Source organism: Sinohyriopsis cumingii, chromosome 3 (genome assembly GCF_028554795.1).
Source record: "Sinohyriopsis cumingii isolate HCF-2022 chromosome 3, ASM2855479v2, whole genome shotgun sequence".
NCBI classification, from domain to species: Eukaryota; Metazoa; Mollusca; class Bivalvia; order Unionida; family Unionidae; genus Sinohyriopsis; species Sinohyriopsis cumingii.
Genome location: NC_142963.1, coordinates 94,015,736 through 94,038,710, shown reverse-complemented (window position 1 = coordinate 94,038,710; position 22,975 = coordinate 94,015,736). Strand labels below are relative to the sequence as shown.

Genomic DNA, 22,975 nt, shown 5'->3' with positions numbered 1-22,975 from the left:
AAATATAAAATGGGGAAAGGGGTGATGGGAGCAATATAAAGACTTTGATAACGTTGAGGACGTCTGCATCCAACCCACTTTTCACTGAGATAAGTTTACGTTTCCTCTTGTTATGGTCTTTGCATAGTTGCGTCATCGAACCCGAGACCTTTGAATTACGAGTTCAACGCTTTACGAACAGAGGTACTGGAGCGAAAGAAAAAAAAAGAAAAAACATCGGATCTCCTTACTATATCCTTCCAAACATTTGTATTTCTTTCTGTCATTAGATTTTATAAAAAATATTGGTACTGAAAGTAAACGCTGAAAAGTACTTTAAAATTCTACCCATATACCCCCACACTGTGCTATTTTTTACCTAACCGTTTTTAAGTTTCTTTCAGATATATCCGATTTAAGTTTCTGTCGCTCGTACGATAGCGTCCTTTATACATGCTGTGAAAGTGTTGAATATTTTATTACAATATGTTCCATTAAAATTACGTAATAACATGAAACCTACTAAATATATAAAAATACTTTTGGCGAGATCAAAGTAAATCCTAATCTTAGACAATTTAACATCATCTGTTCTAAAGCTACTTACTGTTTTTGTTTTGTATGTTTAACACCATTTTTCAGCAAATGATACGGTGATATACATGGAAGCCAGTGTATTCTGATGTTGGAAGAACCCGAAGAAGAACCATCGGCACACGAGAAGCTACTGCGAGTTTCTCACATACCCATCTTAGCCGAATTGAGACTCGAACTGACGCGGACAGAGATGAGATGTGAGTGACCTGTAAAGGCGAGAGCCTTAGACCACTAGGTCACCCGGGGCCTTTAAAACTACATATAATTTATCTCTATGAAAAATGGGTAATAAAGCTTTCAAAGCTAAATCTAAAGAAAATCGTTCTACGAAATTGGATCACAATTGTGTAATTTTTGTATAGTGTAAGGGAGATTTTAAAAAATGGACTTATCAGTAGAACTCCTAATAAAAACAGATTAATAAAATTTGTATTTAAAAAAATTGACAGTTAAAAAAATTTATTTACAAATGGACAGGTTAATCAAATTTTATAATAAAAATGGACACATTAATAAATATTTTATTAAAAATATGGACAGAATAATAACATTTTTATTTTTTAAAATGGACGGATTAATAATAATTCTAAACAGCCGCTATCCTGTGACCATGTAAGCTTCACACCTTCCAAATACCTTCTTTTACAGAATTACAGGGGGCCCCGAGTGGCCGAGTGGTCTAAAGCGCTGTCCGTTACGGATCACTGCCATCTCACCTCTGACTGCGTGGGTTCGAGTCTCGGATTCGGCCAATGTGGGTATGTGAGAAAGCTTGCCAGTAGCTTCTCGTGGGTCGGTGGTTCTTTCCGGGGTTTTCCTGGGTTCTTCCTCCGCCATTGATACTGGCCGCCATGTATAGCCTATCGTGTGCTGAAAAATGGCGTTAAACCCTACAACAACAACAACAACAACAGAATTACAGTGGCCTACATTTGATTATAGACGTAGATATGACACCGGCACAACGACACCCCACCCCTTTCTTACTTCTACACCAGAATGTTCACAAATTAATTCCATCCTCCTGGTATGTAAATAGACAGTTTAATCACAAGATTTATTATGTACCCTACAAGTTGATTTTCTAGGCCCGGGTGGGGGTGGGGTGGGTGGGGTGGGCATGGTGCTTTAAACAGATTGGCTATATCATACCGACGACCTGGGAGATAAAGAAACTTTCACTTTATCAAGGTCACACCTAGGCAACCGATCCGGGCTGACCCGGGTTGTTATAGAACACGCCACCCTTGGATTACAAGTCAGATGCTCTGCGAACTGAACTAATGCGGGCTTAAAAGTCCAATACTATATGCATAACAGTACGGGGCGTTAAGCTTGTGAATGTGCATGTATTATCCTTTAAGGAAGCCCCTTTTTAAAAGGACAAACACAATTAACAAACACATTCTGTCCTTAGACCTATTAGCACGGAACGATGATGATGATGACGATGATGATGATGAAGATGATATATATATATATATATATATATATATATATATATATATATATATATATATATATATATATATATATATATATATAATAATAATAATAATAATAATAATAATGAGGACTTTTATAGCGCCTAATCTTTAGAAGCTCTAAGCGCTTTACAACATTAGACAACACCTATAAGATAAAAAAAACATATAATGATATTATTACAAAAACAAACACCATGAAATTAGAAAAACATTATAAAATTAAAAAAAAAGATGCTGAGAATATTTCAGGTAAGAAACATTATTAGGTCTTTAAGTTTGTTCTTGCAGTCGAAATAAGTGAGTTTTGAGAGCAGTCTTCAATGTGATCACTGTGTCTTTGTGTCTAAGTGTTCAGTGGGCAATTCATTCCACGTTGCTGAGCCCTGGTATGCAAAAGAACGCTGTCCATATGACTTTGTTTTCATAGTGGGAATAATGAGTATACGATTGTCAGAAGAGGAGCGTAAGTACCTTGCTGGTGTGTACACATGGGTGAGGTCGAATAGGTATGTTGGACTAGAGTCCGACAGTGAAACGTAGCACAGAGAACAAATTTTGTGTTTGATTCTGGATCGAATGGATAGCCAGTGTAGGGTATAGAGCAGCGGGGAGGTGTGCTCTGATCGTGGTACTCTAAGTATGATCCGAGCAGCTGTGTTTTGAACTTTTTGAAGTTTCTGGAGTAGATATTGAGATGAACCAGACAGAATTGAGTTACAATAGTCCAGTCTTGAAAGTACTAATGAACACACAAGTGTTTTAATGGCATCAACTGAAAGATATTTGCGAACTGAGCTGATGCGTATCAGCTCAAGATTTGCAGCCTTGCATATGTTCATGACATCTTGGTGCAATGTGAGAGTACTGTCTAGAGTAACACCTAGGTTTCGTACTGATTGTGTGAATTTAATGTTGGCGTTGCTGACATTTATTGTTTGAGGTAAAGGATGTGAATGAGAAAGTCTTTTTGTTGTGATCAGAATGGCCTCAGTTTTATCATCATTCATCTGCAGCTTGTCACATGTCATCCATGATTACACATCAGAAATGCACATCAGTACACCTTGGATGGTAGCATCAACTTCAGTTGGGTGGCTATATTTGTATATTTGGGTGTCATCAGCGTACAATTGGTGAGACACTGGATGATGATCTATGACACTTGAGAGCGACTGAGTGTACAGAATGAAGAGAACGGGTCCGAGAACAGACCCCTGTGGAACACCACAACATAGATCAACTGGCTGGAGTGTATTCCATTTGCAGATACAATTTGTGTCCTGTTGACCAAGTAGGACTTGAACCACAGTAAGGCTGTATCATGAATGCCAAATACATGCTGGAGACGGTGAAGTAATATATCATGGTCTATTGTGTCAAATGGTGCAGACAAATCAAGGAGGGTGAGGACTGTAATCTTTCCGCTATCCAATGCAGAGAGAATGTCATTAACTACTTTTAGAAGAGTAGTTTCAGTACTGTGGCAAGGGCGATATGCAGATTGTACATTGCTAAAAAGACTGTTTGAATTTAGATGAGATACAAGCTGGGATAGAACAACCTTTTCTAAGATTTTTGATATGAATGGGAGATTAGAAACTGGGCGGTAGTTCTTTAAATCGTTATGGTCTAGTGCTGGTTTCTTCAGCAGAGGCTTTACAATGGCAGTTTTGAAAAATGATGGGAATTCCCCAGATGAGAGAGAGGTATTAATAACATCAGTTAGTGAAGGCAATACTGGATCTAAGCACTCAAGCAGCAGTGATGTTGGAATTGGATCAAGTTCACATGACTTTGGTGCACTCTTCATCACGATTGTACGTACGAAATCCATAGAGACAGGTTCAAATGCTGATAATGGTTGCCGCTCAAATTCTGTATCCCAACTATATATATATATATATATATATATATATATATATATATATATATATATATATATATATATATATATATATATATTACTAAATAAATGAACACAAAATCCACCATTAACGATAGAGAGAGAGAGAGAGAGAGAGAGAGAGAGAGAGAGAGAATACTGAAATTTCGCAATTCCCTTGACGTTTTTGTGTGTGCATAATTCCCTCGATGTGTGGGTTCGGGTGTACGTGCGTGTCATTCATTTCGCTGGTTGACTTTGGAAAAGATTATTAGTTCATTATTTTCACGGGTTACATGTTGTACTCGGAAAAGCTTAGAAATAAGTAACCATAGTATAAAAAGGAAAACTTAATGGAGGAAACGGCAACGGGTTGAGGAAAAATTTAATATTAAGTGGCAATATTTCTAATTTTTAATACAAAATGCGCAATTGTTTACCCTAGTTTGGTTTTCGTTCAGTTGGAACAGTTTCACTCGCTTTATAGATCATTTGTCTCGTTCATTAGAAAATATTTAAGTGAAAAGACCGTGTAAAGCCTTTGTACGCATAGATAATAGATATATACAAATTTTGTACGAACAGATAATAGAAACATATCAACTTTATTTAGAGTCGGTTGCGCTTACATAATAAGAAACCTTTCTAAATTATAGTTATTTTACCGACTATAAAGAATAAAATAACAATCGATTTGAGCAATCAGAAATACATACATACATACATACATACTTCTGGCATTGTTGGTACTGCAGGGAATATTAGACGACTACTTTGACTGAAATTGCATATGCGCGCCCGCGCGCGCGCGCGTTTGTGTGTGTGTGTGTGTGACAGATGTGAATGTTTCAGTTTGTACAGTCTTAAAAAATAATCTCTTATAAGTCCCAGATAGGTTCTCAAAAACGTTCTATAATCTCGAAGAGCTTCTGAATGATAACGATCGTTATGTTAACTCGCAAAACAGTACTGAAAATTTTACTTACTGTCTGACTCTACGTTTCCATGGCAGAAGATAAACGCTACCCCAAAAAGTAAATATGCAGCCATATTCACAAATCACATCATTCTTTCACTTTGCCCAAGCAAGCAAAACTTCCTGGTCGAAAGCACTTCGACTCGTTTGTGAACAGTCTATGAAGAAGCTATATCCGATTAAACAGGTTACACGGGTATAGGTACAAATCTATAACGGTACACTATTATATTCTAGCTCTACCCATATCAATTCACGAGCCAAACACTTTGGGCCACGTCGCTCTAAACTTAAGTGCATGGAAACAACTGATAATAAACAAATGTAAACACATGGTTACAATTTAGAAAAGATTTTTTTTTTAAATTAAAGAGACGTATATACGAGCATTTTGTTTCGCTCATAAAAGTGAAATCAACTTAAATCTGAAAGTGTATGTATGTGTGTGACTTGGATTTTTAACGTAGCTTTAACAATTTTTCAGTCATATCGCTAGATGTCTGCAGTGTGGCAGTTTATAGTGATGTCTAGCACTGTGACATCATGCCGCAGACACGTAGCATGATGTCCAACCCAGTCAATCACATTATCCTGACACCAGGCCGACCAGTCCTAACACTAACCTCTTAATGCTGAGCGCCAAGCGAGGCAGCTTTTAGTGCCATTTTTGTAAGTCTTTGGTATGACTCGGCCGGGGATCGAACCCACGACATCCCGCATCCGAGGCGGACGCTCCAACCACTAGGCCACCGGAGCGGTCAAATCCGAAAGAGACCTGATGATTGTTGTAATTTCATTGAGGTCAAAGACCCCCTGATAGATGGGGTCTTGTATTTATATAGATTAAATTCCACGTCCCTCTCGTGTGCCCCACCCCCCACCCCAATTTTTAATTTGCTTGCAAGTTGACGAATAATAAAAACGTCACATAAATACGATATTGCATAAAGCAGTCACTTTAACACAGCATTACTAAATAAAAGAACACTAATCACCCATTAAAGAGAGAGAGAGAGAGAGAGAGAGAGAGAGAGAGAGAGAGAATAATACTGAAATTTCAATATTTCCTTGGCGTTTGACGTTTTTGTGTGTGCATAATTCCCTCGACGTGTGGGTGTGGTTGCTGGTGCGTGTCAGTCATATCGCTGGTTAACTTTGGAAAAGATTATTAGTTCATTATTTTCACAGGATACATGTTTTACGTCGGAAAAAGCTTAGAAATAAGCAACCATAGTATAAAAAGGAAAACTTAATGAAGGATACGGCAACGGGTCGAGGACATAATTTAATATTAAGTGGCAATATTTCTAAGTTTTAATACAAAATACGCAATTGTTTACCCTAGTTTGGTTTTCGTTCAGTTGGAACAGTTTCACTCGCTTCATAGATCATTTGTCTCGTTCACGAGAAAATACTTTAGTGAAAAGACCGTGTAAAGTCTTTGTACGCATAGATAATAGATATAGACAAACTTTGTACGAACAGATAATAGAAACATATCAACTTTATTTAGAGTCGGTTGCGCTTACATAATAAGAAACCTTTCCAAGTTATAGTTATTTTACCGACTAAAAAGAATAAAATAACAATTAATTTAAGCAATCAGACATATATACATACATACATACATACATACATACATACATACATACATACATACATAATTATGTAACTAGAATGCAGAGAAATCAATTTAATCAAATAGATTCTAGGGTAAAATTAAATATGACGTTAAATATATGCCTAGTAGCCCATCGATAGCCATGCAGGTAACTCTTACTTTACTGCCCCAGTCCATTAATATCCCAGTCAAAACAATTCTGTCAATATTTATAATTTTCTGTTTTTCCTTCATTATTCACGTCAAACTAAGCACAAAAATGTTAATGAACAGAAAATAGCTTCGAGTAGTTGACCAATCCTCCATATATCTTCTTCTGATTTTGATGTACTTTGCGTAATGATTTCTGCACATAAATACTGTAAACCAGTTAACATCATAATCCACAAGGGTAGTCTAAGAAATATTAATTTTTAACCCAATGTATGTAAGCAACACACACACACACACACACACACACACACACACACACACACATTCATCTTTGTATCTAGCACAGGCTTTCACAAATTGTTTATAGTGTCAATTTGACATTGCGTTTTGTTTTGTGTTTTTTCAAAGGTTTTACCGCTCTAACACTGTTTTGCATTGGAAGGCCCTACAAAGCTTGCGTAACAGATATTAAATGAATAAAATTATAAGTGTGTGTGTGTGTGTGTGTGTGTGTGTGTGTGTGTGCTAACTTCATTTCTTTATTTTCGCATTGTTTTTGGCTCGATTGCATTTATGTTAATTGGTGCTGTCATTGACTTTTTGCGCTTAAAGGTTCTTAACAAATCTTGTTGAAATGATTAACAGCAGATGTAAACTTTCTTTTGGAGATGGTGCTGTCAATTAGTTTATTGCAAATAGTAGCAATGTTCCAAGCATGAAAGTCTAACATTCTTAATTAGCATTTTGTTGTCTTTCTGGCACTTGTTGGCAAGTTTAAACTTACCATTTTCGACTCCGATTTAGTACCGTGAGGTTATCATACTCGTATTCTCTTGTATAACCAAGCGGCTCTTGGCTTTGTCTTGGCTCAACTGTAAAGGTTTATCGTACTCATTTTAATTCTCTTCTTTCATGGCCTACTTAAGAAATGATATTGTACGTATAATTTGTCCAGCAAAAAAATATACATTAGTCACCGGGGAGAGTAGGTGAAAGGGGAAACTGATCCACATTTGTATGTCTTATGATCTCTGGGACCAGACGGAGCTACTCGTATTTTTCCCCCTGTACATCAAAACATGACAACGCGCCTTTTGGCTTTAACTTGCCAGTCTGCAACAAGGCCAGGGGACTTAGCAACCCATGCCAAAGGCGTGCTAACAATGCAAAGGAGGCTCTGAAGGCGTTAGTTCCAGGGCTGCAGCGGCAGTTCAAAAGACAAGGAATAGGAACACGCACGCACACACACACACACACACAGAGTTATGGTTATTCCACTGGGAGCTTGTTCATGAGTGACCCATGGGTTCCTGCTCTTCCATGAACTATGATCTCGTCGTTTGTCACGTCGAGCGCATCATCATATTCACTTCTGTATTTGCCCTCTGGAACGCTGTTCATCCAAATGTGTGATTGTATACATTGTACCGTGCTTAGAGAGTTCTTGGCCATCGGTGAACCAGAACACATCAAACTGCAAGGTTATTTAAGGGTGCAAGGGACAGCTTTTATGGACAAATGTAATGCCACATTCACCGGCCTAGTATAAAAATAAAATTAATAAGTGAGGTCAAATAAGTCCAAATTTTTGGATAGTACTATGAAAACAAAGCATAAGAATATTATTCACTTGACCAGAGAAATCAATGCACCCCAACCCCAAACGGAATTTAAGGTTTTAGCGTATATCCCTTGCGATATTAGTCAGTCATAAGTTTAAAGTATAAATATTTACATTAATAAAAGCATTGAAGCTTAGAATATCTACTCAACGATAAACTTTATTCATTGGGTATACTGTAATTCATAATATCCTTTTAAGAGTTGTAAAATATAAGGCACCGAAGCGGACAAATATTGATGATTGTCATATTCTTTACCAAAATATAAGTGAAGACCTAACCTTATTTACATCTTAGAATGTTCTGGAAATGAACGTGTGAAGCTCATCGTGGTCCTCTTATTGTGTCTCGCGTTTTTATATAAAGGTAGTAAATAACAGAATTATCCATTCCTATTTTAACATCTGTCTAGTGGAATCTTTTACTTGGGATCAGTTATAATGTTAGAGGATTTGTTTATTTAAATAATTATTGGAATTTCAAAGCGCGCATTGATAATTTTGGACGTAATCATTATTTTCAGGATTATTATGAATTCATTTAAAGACAATCTGTATTATATCACGGATATATAGCAAGGCTATTAGTATATTTGCACATTCAATGTTATTGGCATATGGGCACATTCAAGATTGGAATTCATTCGGAACAACACTGGGATTCATTTGGAAGACTATACTTTTGGACTTGTGACACACACACACACACACACACACACACACACACACACACACATATATATATATATATATATATATATATATATATATATATATATATATATATATATATATATATATATATATATATCCTTTTTCTCAAATGTTCCGATATTTTCTTACTACAGCGATAAACGTCAAAGGCCTGTGGTTGAACATCACAGAAAATTTGTGATAGGTTTAGGTTTGTTTTTCATTTGCTGATATTTCTTAAACTTCTAGATTCTCATCGTTCTTGGCATTTAGGTAGGTTTTGCAGGGACTAAATGACTTCGCCTGATCATGGATCAGACAGTCTTCCTATGACAGCCTTAAAAAAGTATATGTAACGTGATCGACAACATACAGAATAGATGAAAGAGTAAATAAAGGAGTCAACATAAAACAATGTCTTGCAATGTCTTTCAGTCATTCCTGTGTCATTTCAAAAGTAAAAAGCTCGATATGGGAAATAATACTTTAAACAACCGCTGCGAAATTCAACAGATAAATCTAACAAATGCGACATGAAAAGTAACTTTCAATAGGCACAATTTGACTCATTGTATGGCATTGAAATTCCAGTTGCTACTAGTATGAACCATCAACTATTTATTATTATAGGGTGATACTTAGTCATGCAGTGATTATAACGTGTCTTTAGATCTGAAATCTGTCATTACAATCGCTGTGGCTTGAACCATTGATTTGTCCCAAAAATCACACAATGTTAACGCTCCAGACAACACGTGAGCGCATTAATGTGGAAAGAGATGCATTAATATAGCTACAAGTATTTGGCAAGTCCATACATGTTGCATATAAACGATCGCTGGAAATTCTATCCCTTTCATTGTCCTTTTTCTCGTCACATCTGTTTTTCTGACATCAGCTGTATTACACGATTTAAGAGATTCCTTTCGATGTTTTTAACAAAAATCCATGGCATGACAATAAACTTGAATAACACGTCACAGAAGGTAGGGTACGTGTCTCGACTTTTTTTTGTTTTTATAGATCAAGAGAACGATAACACCACAACTACAAAGTCAATGAGGGAAAAGTCTAAACATTGATTTGATCAATTAAAGGGTACGGTCTGGTTTGATAAGAATTAGTTCCCGGCTAAAGACCTTCGTATAATACTACTATTTTAATTTTTTGATTTATAAAATAGTGATCATACCAAACTAGATAATAAAAAAATTACATAAAAATAAAACTAATCAAGAGAATCTATGATAAAGTGTTCCTTTCCCCCTGCATAAGAAATTGGACAATTAAAATATGTTGCCCTTTCATCAGTATATACCTGCAATCCGATAATAAGCTGTATTTCTTCCTTCCGCCATCGAATATTCACTAAAACACGTATGAAAACAAGATTGACTGTACGTATGTATGTATGTATGTATGTATACAAGTGCAGATAGGATCAATAAAACGGCTGTAATGTAAACATTGTATTGCATCTTAAAGACGCAGTTGGGTTTAATTAACATTTTTTCCATCTTTTCCTCCCCAAGCAAAAATAACCCCACTTAGCAATATGCGAGCGCGAGTGAGTGAGATAGAGAAAAGGTGGATGCTATGAATGAATACTGGCGTTAAAAATAATAACTGCATAGATATATGGAAAATGTTTCCTCTCACCATATGCAATATATTAGGGCGATTTCGATTTTTCACAAGTTATAAGTTCTCCGAATTCACAAACTGATTGGACAAGTCTTACGTGTGATGGTAATAAATCAAAAAGATAAAGTGGGTATTGACTATCTATTTTATAAAAGACAAATAATTTATTCAAGCTTCGCCTTTCGCATGCTTTTGGCCAACCAGTGTCCCTATTCGGGTTTTCTATTCTGACACATTTGCAATGTAGAGTAAGTAACAATTCCTGCCGCCTCTAATTGGAGTTGTTCTAACCTGTTGGAACCACTGGCGAATAACTGTCCAGAAAAACTACTGTCGTTATTATAATAATAACATGCATGCATGCGTGCGTGCGTGCGTGCATGTATGTACGTACGTACTCACGCACGTATGTATGTATGTATGCACGCGTGTGTATGTGTGTGTGTGTGTGTACTGTTTCAACCCTAAAACACCAACCCACCCACACTACTTGTGTAGTCACCTTGTGAACCGTTTAAAGTAAAGTTGGTTAACAGCAAGTTGGAAGGCCTGACCGTCAGTTGGAGCTCTTACATCACCGTATGCACAGTACGAGACCAATCGATCGGCACATATTGACTTTACTTATCTAAAAATGAAGGAAACTCGAGAGCTGGTGAAAACTGAGGCAGATAAAGCACGAGAAATACAACCTACCGTTTTTGCCTTATCTACTGGGAAGTCATTCGTATGGTTGAAAAAATTGACTGTGAACATGTCAAGTATCAATTGATCTCAAAGTCTGACAGTGAGATGTCGAGTGCACACGAGTAACAAAGTACTGGGCGTGCTTAAGAGCAAAGACAAGAACAAGAGTCCGTCGAAGGGACTGACGTTCTACTAGATGAAAAGAATGTCCAGGAAATCCAAATTTAGTTTCTTCCTTCATATTATTCCTCCTAACCGTCGAGAACTGAACATATCTCTGATATTCTGGAGGAACTCCATCATGCAGCAGTTGGTACCCTAAATATTTGTACACCTACGAATTAACATGTTCACAAGATACCCAAAGTGCGTACAATGACTTTTGACCTTAAACCAGATATCATGGATAGAAAATCTTTGAACTTGTATCATGTAAATGTATGTCCAAGAGCTAATAGTGTTTAAATCTATAATGAATATTCGCTGCGGAAAAATATGAAGTTATTTTGTTCTACACTGAATGTATTAATCAGATATCCACAAAAATGGGTTGCTATAAATTCATCAATTGTTGTTTGTGTTATCTTGCTCATTAGCCAGTACAGCTAAAATCTTAAAGACCCTGGTCTAAAAAAATCAATCGAAATGCTGACTATCGACATGTACAGCTAAAATCCTAACTAAAGACATCAAATTGCATCGTATCTTTTTGGAACCAGCTAAGCATCATAAGAAATCTTTCAGTTAAAAAATTCCTTATGTCGATACGATCATCGATTTGGAAGGTGTGTTATTACCAAGATGTTCAATAAAGCTGCAGTGGCGGTCATACTGAATTTTCAAGCGTTGAAATGATTTTTATGATGGCCGTCGTATAGGATCTGAGGGTCACTATATGCGTTAGAATCAGCAAGACAAGGTAAGAACACTTACAGCAAAAATCCCATGTCAATAGGATCATTAATTCAGGTGGAGTAGTGCGAACAAGATTTTAAAGATGGTCGTTGTTGTTGTTGTTGTTGTTGTTGTAGGGTTTAACGCCATTTTTCAGCACAAGATAGGCTATACATGGCGGCCAGTATTATTGGTGGAGGAAGAACCCTGGAAAACCCCGGGAAGAACCACCGACCCACGAGAAGCTACTGGCAGGCTTTCTCACGTACCAACGTTAGCCGAGGCTGAGACTCTAATTCACGCAGACAGAGGTGAGATGGCAGTGATCCGTAACGGTGAGCGCTTTAGACCACTCGGCCACTCGGGGCCCCCAAAGATGGTCGTAACAATGACCTTATCGGATGTTAGAGGAGCGCCATGTTTACAAAAGAATCAACCAAACGCCATAGGAAGTCTTTTAGTGAAAACCCCATGTCGATATAACTATCCTTTAAGAAGGAGTAGCAAGGAGATTTTCTACATGACCACCACGACGTCCACATTCTATGTCAAAGCGTCAAATTTTTTATTTCGGATCAAATAGATTTTGGGATGAATGTGACTCTAAAAATTTTAAAGTAATGCCCTAATTAGTTCAGGCGGAGTAGCAATAACAAACGTGTGCTAACGGTCGGATCTAACAAATCAAAATCAAGGCCACAGCACACGCACTTCTGGTCTATGATAATAAATAAGAAACAGTATGTACGCGAATGAGTGAACAAGTCAGGAAATAAAGAGAAAAAAAAACAATAGTATTCTTACCAAATTTTATTTCCTCATTATCACAAAACTGGTCACTGTTGGTACAAATCCAATACACGATAAACTCAAACAAAATAGGCCCAAAATTTGTCCATGGGACACGGATCCCCAAGCAAATATTATGGAAATGAAGAGCAAACTTAGGTAAAACAGCGGTCATAACTCTTGATACATGTTGGAGGGATAAGAAAAATCTAACCTGACACTGGTCTTCTCACCATAAAGTAGTCCGATAAATCAATCCCCCAAATCCGTGTTGATACTGATGAATCTCATCACGGGTGAAGGGCTGATTTATCGGTCTAACTATACAGGTACACAAAAAATTTTGTTTTAATCTATGCTATCCTTGAAATGTAATTAAGTAGAAGCAAAATTCATGATGGACCGGGCATGACGGACAGATATGGGTAACACCGTATGCCTCTTAAAACGATTATGGAGGGGAGCTTAATAAGAATATGAAAATTGACTATTAAAAAAAATCTTGAGGTGTGAATAAAGATTATGCATCTCAACAAAAAAGTAAATAAAGAGTCAAACGGTTATGCCCACTTCTTAAAACTGTTTATGGAAGGAAGAGGTCTGTGATTGTAGAAATAATTTCCTATAAGAATTCGTCTTAGGAACGAAATTCTCCAACATAAATAAAATTGATCAATTTGAATGTCTATACTGAACATCAGGAGAACAAATCTGGCCTGGAAGAAAATGTGATTGTAATTTAAACAGAACTTGCATAATATCCATGTTTGTATGCAATAGATAACAAATCTATAGACATGCATACAACAATAAAATGTCTGTACAAAACATGTATACAATGTTACAAAAATTCCAAAAATATTTTTTCTTCATATGGATTATGATTGCAAAATCAACACGCAAACTGATAGACAAATCTAGTGTTGTTTTTTCTTCTTCAAAATAGCAAATATCTTTTCAGAAAGAGACACTGCATTCATAAGTGGTCTGTAACTATTGCAACATTTCACTGCACGTTTCAGCCGTGATGCCATTATCCAAACTATATCATGCCTTGAAAATACACTGTAAATGAATTTCACTGCCTTCTTCCAAAAATATGCAATAATTACAGAAAATTATTACTCTAAAGGCTTAAGCATGATATAGCCTTTCATGTGTTGATGTGCCATTAAACACCAATCAATAAAACAATCAATCAACATTCACTGTTTGAGGGATAAATTTCCACTACCAATACAAATGGTTAATACTAATGGATTTTTTCTCCTTTTTCAACTCTTGCCTCAAGGGTTATCTTCAGAGTCTTTCTACTTTTTCCCATTTATCAACTCTTGCCTTACAGGTTATCTTTGGAGTCTTTCTACTTTTTCCCCTTTATCAACTCTTGCCTTACAGGTTATCTTTGGAGTCTTTCAACTTTTTCCCCTTTATCAACTCTTGCAAAAAGTTATCTTCTGAATACATATCATGGATTTATTAAAACTATAAGAAAAATCAGGTAGTTAATATACACATACACGAAAAAAGTCTTCTAATGTTGATCTTTTGTTCCCAAATAAAAATGCACCAGTGGACTGGGCAGTAAAAGTTTAATCAATAACAATGTATTTTTCATTTGGAACTTTTATTTACTCCCTTCAAAAGTGATATTCAGTGTAGATCACTTCAAAGATTACTAATGAGAGATCCCAGCTGAGTATTTTGGACACTGAATACAAAATTTGATTCGACACTAACACAGCACATTATCCACCTGAAAGAGAGACAACTCTAACTTGTACTGTATGTCAACAACTGCTGGTGGGTATTACAACCATAATATAATTTCAATGTTTTTTAATTGAATTGCATTACATGAACTTCAGTAAGTAATAAGTATTAACAATTTAAAAAGCTGTTTTTCAAAAGCTGTTGCTTACGAAAGTGAAAACAGTTTCCATGTCTTTTCCAAATGCTAGTGAAACAAACAAAAATTAGGGTACAACTTTTGTTAAAATTTTGAATGCTTAATCTTCTTTTATCAATGCCAAAAAATTATAATTACAATTGTTTATTTGTAACAGATTAGTAGTAGATGACTATCCTGAGCATAAAAAATGTGTACAGTAAATTCTGGTCAGTGCTGATTGCACATCATTTGAACCCCATGGAGGATCACTGGAAAACAATGTGAACCCGAGCTGGAGGACCACTTGAAAACAATGTGAACTAAAGCTGGAGGACCACTGGAAAACAATGAGAACTAAAACTGGAGGATCACTGGAAAACAATGTGAACAAAAGCTGGAGGACTACTTGAAAACAATGTGAACTAGAGATGAAGGATGACTTGAAAACAATGTGAACTAGAGCTGAAGGATGACTTGAAAATGTGAACTAGAGCTGAAGGACCACTGGAAAACAATGTGAACTAAAGCTGGAGGACCACTGGAAAGCAATGTGAACTAAAGCTGGAGGACTACTTGAAAACAATGTGAACTGGAAAACAATGTGAACTAAAGCTGGAGGACTACTTGAAAACAATGTGAACTAAAGCTGGAGGACCACTGGAAAACAATGTGAACTAAAGCTGGAGGACCACTTGAAAACAATGTGAACTAGAGCTGGAGGACCACTGGAAAACAATGTGAACTAGAGCTGGAGGACCACTGGAAAACAATGTGAACTAGAGCTGGAGGACCACTGGAAAACAATGTGAACTAAAGCTGGAGGACCACTGGAAAACAATGTGAACTAGAGCTGGAGGACCACTGGAAAACAATGTGAACTAGAGCTGGAGGACCACTGGAAAACAATGTGAACTAAAGCTGGAGGACTACTTGAAAACAATGTGAACTAAAGCTGGAGGACCACTGGAAAACAATGTGAACTAAAGCTGGAGGACTACTTGAAAACAATGTGAACTAGAGCTGGAGGACCACTGGAAAACAATGTGAACTAGAGCTGGAGGACCACTGGAAAACAATATGAACTAGAGCTGGAGGACTGCTTGAAAACAATGTGAACTAGAGCTGAAGGATGACTTGAAAATGTGAACTAGAGCTGGAGGACCACTGGAAAACAAAGCATCAATTCAAGAACCTCTGTCACAAATTGGCTCACAAATTTAGTGTAAAATGATAAACTTTCAAGCTAAAATATATTAAACATGAGAGAGTTACCAAAACTTGAATTCGCACATAAAGCAAGAGCTTTGAATCAAAATATCTTTCCTTAAGATAGTGAGTGATGTTCTGTATAAGGTCTTTTATTTTATAAATGAAATTAGTACAATTATACAATTAAATGACAGCAAAGAACATTATTAAAATTTTAACATTAGTGTTTATACCACCTGTACCAAAATAATGAAATTAAACTGTTCACAATTCTGAATAAGAACAAAATGATAACTATTTTTATTATTTTGCAACATAACTTTATTTTTTTAACTCAATTCTAAAATGTCACTTTTTAAAATCAGTAGCTTTATGATCCATGAAATTCAACTGTTTTGAAATGGTGATTTTAATTTAACCATAGCAATACCCTGATCACTCTTTATCTGTTTTGTACTGAGGCAAGAGAGACTTTTTAGGATAGCTGTGTTCCATTACTGTAGTGGTATTATAGAAATAACTTAAACATGCATGAGCATTTTCATTTTCCTAAGAGGTACTCAACTGTCAATGTTATACAAGTATTAAATGATATACTTTGTTCAAAATCATATCAGCACATACATTAATAAGGACATATCCCTCCTTTGGGCCTCATCTCACATTAAAATATCCATTTTAATCACAAGTGACTCAATCCCAGAATGCATTATGTTAAGGACATGACAGCATCAACATATCTAAAATAACATGACTGTCTTGGAATGAATCACCATGCATGTCTGTTTCAGTATCACATTATTTTATGGGTTCAAGCAGTTTCAAAAATGCATCTTCCATGTTTTTCATACAACTTCCACCACTAATTATAAGGGGAAAAAATGGAACCAGTCTAAAAATGGATGAACATAAAAACAGAGTATATATGAGTTTCAAGGGTCATGACTGGCTAATAATGAAAAGTAAAATTACAGCAAAACAGTTTTTTGATATCTGCAAGCAAGCTTTTGATAGCTGATCCTATCTGTAAGTGAAAAATAAAAAATATTCTAATGCAATTTCTCTTTATATAGACCCAGAGATGCTCAATACTGAAAGTAATGTCTGGTTCTTAAACTGTAAAATGGGTTATGCATATTTCATATGTAGATAAAATAAGAATGCTGTGGTTTGTGATTTTCTTCACACAGAAGCTTGCATCAAGGATGAACCTATACCAAGAGATACAGATCTGATCATTAGTATTTAGAAATTGAAAGTTATTGAAATTTTAATATCATGGTGTTTACATAGGTTTACTATGGGAGCTGAATTAGGTCTCTGAGTCATTAAGAGTGATCAGTTTTTTGAGAGAATACATTGCTTTGAATGGAGAACTCCCCCCAGTGAGAAAGGGAAGTAACTCATTAACTGTGGGCATACATGCAATGGTGACAGTGTACACTTATTATGCTGAGCTTTTACCATACAAAATGTGTATAAAAAACCCACACTCCACTAAGGATACAAATGCAGATATTATGTCAAGTACAGTACATTAGTGTTGTAGATGTAACTATATAATTTAGGTTTCAAATACCAATATCACTAAACCTTCTAGTTACAGAATAAAGATACTTGCACAAAGTGTACTTCACCATGGATCAGTAGGATTTGACAGCAAAAAAGGAATCTTCAATCTAACTAAACAATTTCAATCTGTCACACACAGAGACATGGGAAGGATATACATTATTCGACCTCTTCCAAAAGTGCTCTCCACACTAAAACAAATAAATACTATTTATTATTTTATAGTGTCTAAAATGAATTTAAATCCCACACTTCCATCTTTGACATGCTAATTCACCTCAAACACCTTCTATACTTGACTAACATTATCGATTCAAAAATACTGATATCTCTGAGACTATTTTCCCTGAGTATGGAATCAAAATAAAAATGGCAAAGGCATGCTAGGTCAGAACCGTCTTCTCTTCCTCAGATTAAGTCCTTTTCCAAACCAGCCGGGCACTGACAAAAATCGTGACAGCTTTCTCTTCAGTCTTTGTGAAGATTTTGTTGAATCAACAATTCTATCAGTTTTAGCATCATCCTGGGCTTCATCTTCAGCAAGATTTACATATTCATCATCCTGGGACAGAGATCGACATATGGTTTTAGCAGTATTCAGTGCAATGGTGCCTGTGTGTTCAGAGCTTTTTACAGAAGTATCTTCAAGATTACTATGTTCAATTTTAGCAGAGCCTGACAAGTCTGAGGCTGAGGTTACAGCCTGTTCAGTAACAGGAGATGCAACATCAGACAGCTTGACTCTGTCTGCCATCAGTGAAGTTAAATTAATCTTCTCCTGACATAATGAGGTAGCAGTCGGAGTGGTGGGAACATCAAAGTCTAGTTTTGTCGGGTTCTGTGTCACACTACTGCAACATGACTGCTGGAGGATTGCATTTTTCTGGCTGTTAGGAGAAAGTTTGAGCATGTCATCAATTTTGAGGTAGAAATGGTCTGTTATTATTGTGTCTATATCCACATTTGCTGTGGCAGATGAGGATTGAGCAGTTGAATTTGGCACAGAAATGTGAGCAGACTTATGCGCAGTCCCTTGCTTTGCAAAACTCATGGAACTGTCTTTTACATTCCTATGGGAATTCTCTTTTACTGAAAGATTAGCACACACTGAACAGGATCGTTTCTGAATTCCATAATTCCTGAGAAATAAGCAAGCTGGACACAAATGTCTTTGAAGAATTTCTGTTGATCTGGACTGCTTTTGGGTGACCACAGCTGCTAAATGTCCTGTCTTTCCAAGTTCATCACTAGGATCAGTGTTGATGGTTTTGCCTCTTGGTGTTCCTGATTTCTTGTTTTGGTTACTAAGTGTTACTGGCAAAAATGGAAATGGAGGAATGCCATGTGGTACACTTTTATCACTATGCCATGGCAAGTATGGACTGAAGGGGAAAATCTTTGACCATATGTCCGGATGATCAAATGGATTTATAAAGTCAGTGCAGGGGCCTTTACCAACATTCTTGGTGGGAATGAACAGAGGAGACTGACCAATCCTTGACCTATGGTCAGCGCTAGGGAGTGAATCCATATGTCCAGGAAAAGAACCTCTGCCCAGATCCTCAGTGGGAAAGTGAAAAGGAGGCTGACTTACCAGTGGAAATCCTGACATGCTGCTGGCAAGGTTTGGTGCAACCACACCTTGCAGCAAAGACTGACCTGGTCCATTGAAGTTTGGAAGTGGTGAAAAGGGGTGAGCTTGAACAAAACTTGGTACAGATGAATATTTCTGTGGAAGACATTGGGGAAGCCAAACTGGTTCATTTGGAAAACTTCTGATGAATACTGGAAGCAGTTGCTCATTCTCAATTTTAGAACTGTCTGAAACCAATAACTGCTGAAAGATATTATTTTTCACAGGAGTCTTTTTTGACTCATCAGCTCCATCTTGCATTCTTCCTCTTTTAAGGACATTCTGACCTGACTTCATTTCCTTTTCTAATTTTTTATTTGATGAGACCTTCCTTTGAAGCTTGGGGGAACTTTTTAACACTGGTGGTATCTGCAGCAGTTTCTTGGTAAAAGTATCATATTCATGAGGTTGCAGTGGCGTGGCCAGTCTAAACACTGGATCAGATGCTCTGAAGAAAAAAATCAGAATTTACATAAGCTACTCATGATGAAGTTTTCATATATGAAATCAAACCTGCTCAAATCGCAGTCAGTCTCTATAGCAAACTCACATTACATCATAAGACACCTCAGTCTCTATAGCAAACTCACATTACATCATAAGACACCTCAGTCTCTATAGCAAACTCACATTACATCATAAGACACCTCAGTCTCTATAGCAAACTCACATTACATCATAAGACACTTTCAAGAAGTCACGAGAATTCAGATATGCTGATAATTTCTACCTCATCCTGAAAACATCACTGTTAATCACAAAGAGCTTTATTCTATATTCTTTATATTATTGTACAATAAAATAAACTCATTTAAAGTAAGGCCTCTCAGCCCCCAATTCACTTTTCTTAAAAAATTTAAAATGCATCAACAGTGCTGTCATTAGGTGCTTGGGTCCAAGGATTTACCCTGGCATATTTGCCACTAACATCCACCTATATTCAGTACAACAATAGAACATTTTTGAAGTAAAAAATTATGTAAAAAATACTCCTATTTTTGTGGAAAACCCTTGTACTTGTAAATTTAATGAATACACTGCCTCAATACCAGAATGCATGCAAATTCAGTATGAATTTGTAAGAAGAATTTGACAAGAACAGGAGTTGATAAATGACAAAAAAGACACACAGGGTCATATCAAATGTTCACTTGTCATTAGTGCACCCAGTTGAGTAACAGGATACTAATATTTTCTAGTAAAATAGGTTTCTTTGTGAATACTTAATCATAATACCTTAGGAAAACTATGACCTCTCAAATCAAGCCATTCCAGGTTAAAACCTTTTAGCTACCTAGGTGGCAGTTGGGCAGAGTGTATTTTGGTACAGGGATTGATGCCAATGCTATAATATCTCAGTTACTACTGGAGGGGAAAGCATGCTCTCTACATGGATGTAACTGCAGGGAGTCTGGAAGGGTGTATGTTTATTACCATTAAGTATTTGTGTAGAAAACACTGAATGTTTTCTTTCAGTACATTAGCCAATCATAATACTTTAGGAGAATAGGTAAGAGGTGGAGGGCGATACGGGTACATCCCTTTACCCTGGAGATGCCATCTCTGGCCCCCTATGGTATGTGAGACAGCTTCTGGATAACCCATCTGGATAAGGGTCCATCTGTTAGGGACATTTTCCCTCCTGCAAATAGAGGGAAGTCATGAAGCTGCCTCTAAAGAAGTTGTCAAATGATCTGGAAAGGTGACCTGTTGCACCAAGGCTATAGATTCTACTAGACTGAGTTGAGCTCTTTTGGATGAAAGATCTTTTAGATAAAAACTGGAGAATGTTGCCTCCAATCTTCAGCCCATGACCTGGAGAATGTCATAGAATAGTTCTGGTCATATGCTTAGTGCTTGTGGCAACTGTTCTGACATCATGAGCTGAAATGCATAACAAATTCATTAAGCTGGGATTATTTCTTGATATGCAGAGTGAATAGCCCATTTAATCCAAAATGAAAGAGTCTGTGCTGATATACGTTTCTATTCGTGTTTGGAAGGTAAAAATAAGCATGATCTCCCTTGATGCAACAGCTCTGTCATTTTAAGATACCACTTTAAGCTCGTACTGGAACTTGTAGGTGGTGTTGAGCTGAAGTTTCCAGAGTAGACAGTGATTCCATTTCAAAAGTCTGGTTACCCATGGACTGGAGCCTGTTCTGGGCAATGAAAGAGAGTACCATCATGAGTGAAACTGACCTGTCTTGTTGGAACTGCATGACATTCGGATTCACTGATAAGGCATGTATTCTGCTGCCTGCCATTACTGATGCAAATAAGGAAGCAGGTCTTGTATGAAAGGTGAATCAATGATGCCCTTGTAAGTGAAGGGATCCATCATCACATTGGAACCAAGAAATGTACTGCTGATGGCGAGGAGGCAAAACCTGTATGATAGGTGAACTAATTAAGCTCCTGAGAGCAGTTCAAATGGAGTCTTGGTCAGCCAGGTTAATATCCATGATAAATTCCACTAGGGCAAGGGTCCAGTGTCATTAGCCAGGTTAATATCCTTGAAAAATTCCACTAGGGTAAGGGTCCAGTGTCATTAGCCAGGTTAATATCCTTGAAAAATTCCACTAGTACAAGGGTCCAGTGTCATTAGCCAGGTTAATATCCTTGAAAAATTCCACTAGGGTAAGGGTCCAGTTTCATTAGCCTGGTGAAATCCAAATGAACAGAAGATCAGGCAGGTCTTTGATTCGTGTAATATCCTTTCTTCCATGATAGCACCGTGTGTTGCTGATCTTGGAATGGTAAGTTTAACTGTGATAGGTGCTAACTGTTTCTCACTGAAGATGTCTCCATTTGAATAAAGTACTCTGGTGTGAAGGGGGCCCTGAGTGCTCAAGTGATCTAAAGCACTCTCTGTTATGGATCACTGCCATCTCACCTCTTTCTGCATGGGTTTGAGTCTTGGATTTGGCCAATGTGGGTATGTAAGAAAGCTTGCCAGTAGCTTCTCATGGGTCAGTGGTTCTTTCTGGGGTTTTCCTGGTTTCTTCCTCCACCATTAACACTGGCCTCCATGTATAGCCTATCTTGTGCTGAAAAATGGCATTAAACCCTATAACAACAACAACAACTCTGGTGTGAACCACTGAGATTCTATTCCATTGTCTTTATATATTGACCCAGTTGGTAATTTATTCCCAATTTTAGTACAGTGATCAAGATGAAGAGATCTTCAGATACTTTTGGTTCCTGTATCAATTCAGAGTACAAGCTGTTTACATATGTATACATTTGGCCATTCCAATATATAGGAATCAGCAATTAGCCAGGCCTTTGGAACCAGGATTTGTTTAACAAAGGCTGGGGCTGTTGGCATTCCACATTGTCACCTATGTCCATCATAAGTCAATTCCATCTAGCATGCACTGCATGAAACTGAGGGATGAAAAGCAAATGGATACTCTGACAGTTCCTGTATGTAGAAAAATGAGTCTGCCAAAACATTAGCCAACCTAGGATATGTCAGACTGAAACCTGGATTGTCCATGAGAAGACCACTTTAGAAAATACCATACAAGAATACAAAGGTCCAGGTACTTGTTCTGCTTTGCTGTCTGAGATATGTCACCACAGTGAAGCTATCAGGCAGAACGAGAACTCTATTCCCATGTAGGTTTGCCAGCCACCAA

General features: G+C 37.0%; 2 protein-coding genes across 2 annotated transcripts in view; both read right to left on the bottom strand.

The window, feature by feature from the left end:
* The window catches only part of LOC149803312 (uncharacterized), an 84,691-nt gene extending 79,565 nt beyond the window's left edge, over nt 1–5,126 (bottom strand). The window contains exon 1 of the mRNA XM_089953020.1: nt 4,932–5,126. Within this exon, the coding sequence (XP_089809146.1) occupies nt 4,932–4,995 (64 nt within the window). The 5' untranslated portion in view covers nt 4,996–5,126. The remainder of the gene's footprint in view (nt 1–4,931) is intronic.
* A 7,903-nt stretch (nt 5,127–13,029) lies between these two features.
* The window catches only part of LOC149803311 (uncharacterized), a 71,399-nt gene continuing 61,453 nt past the window's right edge, over nt 13,030–22,975 (bottom strand). The window contains exon 10 of the mRNA XM_089953009.1: nt 13,030–19,776. Within this exon, the coding sequence (XP_089809135.1) occupies nt 18,084–19,776 (1,693 nt within the window). The 3' untranslated portion in view covers nt 13,030–18,083. The remainder of the gene's footprint in view (nt 19,777–22,975) is intronic.